Raw genomic sequence first — 4,648 nt, 5'->3', positions numbered from 1 at the left:
CTTCTCAGTCTGCGTTGCACAAACGTGCGGGCACGACCAGAGGAGTACGAAGTGTAAAATGTAGAGATAGGGCTTGTACGAAATTGAAGGCCCATGATACAAGTATAGAGGGAAAGAGATAAAAGAAATAAATCTTGCCTTTATGCCATGTCTACTATCCACTGGTGAACTTCTCTATGTCCCGCAAAGGGTCATAGGTCTGTCCGCCATTGACACTGACTAGGGTGTTTGTGGCGTTCGGGGCCCATAACCTATTGAAAACAGCAGGGTGCAAGGCTGTCAGCCTATATGCACAGTGGATGACTTACTTTGTAGGACTTGAGATGATAACTTGTTAGAGTTAAAGAGATAGGATATTCGTATAGAACAGCCTGTATTTACAGGTTGTTACTACCTAGCTTTTATACTACTTTGTAGATATAATAATAGGTATGTCGTGCTATGTCGTGCTAAGCACGTCTGTGAGAGTTAGTACTAAAGATAGTATCTAATGAATGTGTCTGAGTAACAAGGTTCTTGTTATCTCTAGAGGTCATATAGCTATTGGTAGATATAAGTAGATGTGAGAGAATGCTCAGTCATCTACTGTGAGGTCTATAAGCTATTGGTAGATAAGTAAACTATCCATGTGAATGATAGTGTAAATATAGTGACAGACGTATGTACATGAGTAACTACTAATGTCTATGGAGTCTTGTGTCTAAGTCTTGTGACTGACACGGTCACATGTTAAACGATAAGTTCAACATTGTTAGGACTCACTAACTTTGACAATGAAAGTTCAAGATGTTATTTAAGTTCCTCAAGTATCAAGACAATACATGGGTTTTAATTAGAGGCAAGATGTGAGCAGTAATGGGCTTGAATTGGTTTCTAATACTAAGTACTAGAATTACAGGTAATTTTTTAGGGTTAATGAGGTTGTAGGTTTAAACAATGAAGTATATTCACAGTTTATACACTACAGAGGTATGGAATAGGTTGGGAAGTTAATAAGGGATGCAAAATATCTGGACTGAGGTTTCGGCTTGAAACCTCAGTGCTTTTATACCTATATAGTATGTACTTGTTTGTAATTAGGTCTGTATACTATGACGAACTGAATATTACATTACTTACATGAGTTTTAATGGATCATATTTCACTTTAGGTCTACAGGATGAGGCATATGCTTGGCTTTCGTTCTCAAGGGGTTCTTGGGGGAATAATTAGCAAAATAAGGAAGGTGGGTGAGGTGTCAGCTTGGCCAGGTATGTCTGTTCCTTAAATTAGCCACTGGGAGAGTCGAAATGCATACAGATCTCTTCGGTGGGAGGAAATTGGCATAGTTTTATAGTGCTTAATCTGGTTAATGTATAGATTTTGGTGATCCCAGTGATGGATTGTCTCCGAAATCTCCCTGACCTCCTATCTTGATGTAATATTGTGTACTAAGAAGATGGTCATGCTGATGCAATATGATTGTGTGATAATGGGTGAACAACTGGATTTGGATATTCGAAAGTAACAAAAAAGGTCAAAGTGGATGGCCTTTCAGTCAGGGCATTCAAGTCATAACAATGGTCCTTTGGTTATGCCAGTGGCTGAGAGTGAACTGGGTCACGTTTAAGGTGCATTGACGCATTATTGTAGATGAAGACATGATAATCGTTTGGCCAGTACTTCTTGACCAGTGCAACTGCCTTTTGAAACTCATCCAAGATGTCATTGTTGTCAAAATAGCCATCCCGATTCTTCCCAGCCCAAAATATCACACCCACTGTCTCCCATTTGTCAGATCCCTCTGGTGACTGAAGCCAACTATAATCTGCCAACACAAAGTGGGAAATCATTTGGCATATGGAGTAGGGGTTGTTCCAGGAGGTACCAGTATGTTTGTCTGTGATCATGTGCATAGAAGGTCGATTCATCGTGAAACCACAGAACTACTGCCCTTGCAACATGTGGCAGGATCTCCCACCCATGTCCCTCAATCCATCAGCATGTCCCTTCAAGCAGCTCCATCATTTTTGGCAGGAAGGCCTGTTGGCGATACTCAACAACATCTACGTGTTCATGTCCGTCAACATATTGCCCAGGTGGACCCTTCATCAGATGCTGCTTTCCACTGTCTGGCCTTTCTCCATCCACCCTCCTCTAGCTCTTTCTCCTCCTTCTTCTTTGCCTGGACATACATCCTCAAGAAACCCAATGTCAGGCACTTCTCTGTTGTCATGTCAAGCCCACATGGTTTCTACCCACCATGTCTAGCTTTCCCTTGGCATAGGTGAAGTAATGCATGAAGATCCCACATTGCTGCCCTCGCTTCTTCAAGGGTTGGTGCAAACAACCACCACTACCTATTTCCCAACTTTGTGCAGCAAAGGCAGCACCTTGTTCAACTGTGTCGTCCTCTTCTTCTCCCGACTGCTCTCCCATTTCCTCTACAGGATGATTGTCTGGTTTGTCAGGCTCTTCTCCCTCCTCAAACTTCATTATGACTAATTCCACAGCTGGTGTAGGTGACTTCTGATGGGGAGTCGAACAGATGCTAATGTTATTGTTTCCAAGCATAGGCATCAGATCACCAGGAGATGAAGTAACTGACGCATAGTGAAAGTCAGGTGCATTGTTGTTTAAGGCTAACAGTGATGACATTGGGTCAATTTTGGATGTGCCATCGAGACGAGGGCGTTATTGCACTGAAAATCTAATTTAGCCTTAATATGCATATTTTTAATCATTTTATTAACATTTGAGTTATAAAATAAGGGAATGTAAGACTAGGGTGAGCCCAAACTACTAGTCAAAGCACAAGCCTCTATGTGAGACTTTAGCAGTACAAAAAGTACAGAATCAGAAAGATGAGAGACTTCGTGAGGTTTCAAAAATGATAGAAACTTCAACAAGCAGCCTCTTAAAAACCTTCATATTTTGAATAGAAGGCCTCACCTTACCTTGCGGAATACTTGGGGCAAACATACAGAATTTATTAAACACTTTACTTTGACTTCAAGAAGTATTGTTGGACAACATTCTGAAACAAAGGAAACCCAGACCTCGCAAGGTTGACATGACAGTTGTTACTGGAGACAGGAACACAGGAGATGTGTCATGGACGGTGACTGGATCTTTTCCTTATTTAGAGGACAACAGGACAATGGTGACATAGGAGACATGTTTCCAAGGATATGTGGGCAACTCGGGGACCTCGGGAAGTCTAAGCTCTGTCAGTGTAATATGGATACAGACAGGGGACTGTTGGCTTATTATTTTTATTCATGGTTTCTGGCACAATCTCTAGCATTATACCTGATTAGGCAAGTTTCTGTTTGACTGAAAGGGATTTTATTATTATTCTCAAGTTTACTACATATCTTGGACTTTTATTATTTTTATTTCAAAAAGTGTATATAAGGAGGGAGGGTAGCAGGAAATTTCCCCCAGCAGCCTATGAGCGGAGACGCAGTTCACCTACTAGGACTAGCTCAAGGATTTTACCTTTGCCCCTCACTTCGTCAAAGTTTGGTGTTCTGTGTTTGGATTGATTTGGACCTATTGCAATTTAGATTTGATTGGATTGTTATTGGAATTGAACTTGAACTTGGATTTTGAAGTCAATTTGGACTTATATTGAATTGGAATTGCATTTGGACTTGATCAAAATTTGAACTTGAACTTGAACTTGAACTTTGCGAAGTCTTGAGAAAAGCTTTGTTGAATCCTTAGTGTGGAAATATTGAACTAGTGTTTTGTCTTGTCATTTGATAAGAAGGAATAGAACTTTGATTGAACTTTAAAACTGAATATTCCTATATTCTCTCTTTCTTAGTGCCTCTTAGTGCAAACTAAAGCCTTCGAATATTGAATACCAACCTCCACCCCATACTCTAAGAACATTCTTTGGTGTGGTTGGTTTGCCCACTTCGTGCTTGAGGTGTGTTTTCCAGTCCCATTAGTAGGGCATTCCAAGCGTTATTAGCGTTTCAATTGAAGGGGTGTATTTTCAACAGATGAGAAATACTTCTTGAACTTGGTGCACATGGCACATCTAATATACCTGCATCTTTCGATGAAGTAACAAGTGTTATCGGAGGCTACAAGAATGATTATGAGCACCTGAAATTTGTATATAGAGACCAGCACACCATAACATTCTCTGCATTACCTACAGCATGTTTCTGACCTCATTTATACCATGGAACAAGACCTTGATATTTCTTCTTTTGTCAGAGCCCATCTTTTACGTGTCTGGAACAAACAAGATGAGAAGTCTAAGTTACTTAGGAAGCACCTGTATAGGTCCATGTTGGATTTGAGCAGAAATGATGTCATTGGCTATCGACAGATTTGGGGGAGATTTACAAAATTGCTATTAACAGTAATTTGAGGGGAGATTTGTGAAATTGGACTTTGTTACGCCCTCAGCATATCCATTACAAGTATCACTACATAGAGCTTTTTACGGACTGCGACTTTTGTACAGAGTTAATACATGAATAGTGGATTTGTGCAATTTTGTCACGCTTGATCCCGTGATGATGCCATGTGCAACTGAGCCCTACCTTACCATAACCCTAGCTCTGGGATGGGCAATTCCCACTGAGACCATGTCCAGCTTACTAATACACACTGCCACCCAAAACATGTCTGCGCTTATTGTTTCAAA

At 40.6% G+C, this 4,648-nt stretch overlaps 1 protein-coding gene across 1 annotated transcript; it reads right to left on the bottom strand.

Annotated features, from left to right (window-relative positions):
* Positions 1–2,062: 2,062 nt before the first annotated feature.
* On the bottom strand, positions 2,063–2,637 carry E1B28_003596 (uncharacterized protein; the record flags this gene model as incomplete). The annotated part of the gene is made up of 2 exons (XM_043160593.1): positions 2,063–2,164; positions 2,242–2,637. The coding sequence occupies 2 exons, from the start codon at positions 2,635–2,637 to the stop codon at positions 2,063–2,065; spliced, it is 498 nt and encodes a 165-aa protein (XP_043002550.1).
* Positions 2,638–4,648: the final 2,011 nt, after the last annotated feature.

This window comes from Marasmius oreades, chromosome 11 (genome assembly GCF_018924745.1).
Source record: "Marasmius oreades isolate 03SP1 chromosome 11, whole genome shotgun sequence".
In the NCBI taxonomy this organism is placed as follows: Eukaryota; Fungi; Basidiomycota; class Agaricomycetes; order Agaricales; family Marasmiaceae; genus Marasmius; species Marasmius oreades.
The sequence above is the reverse complement of the archived record's forward strand: the minus strand, read 5'-3'. Positions and strand labels throughout refer to the sequence as shown.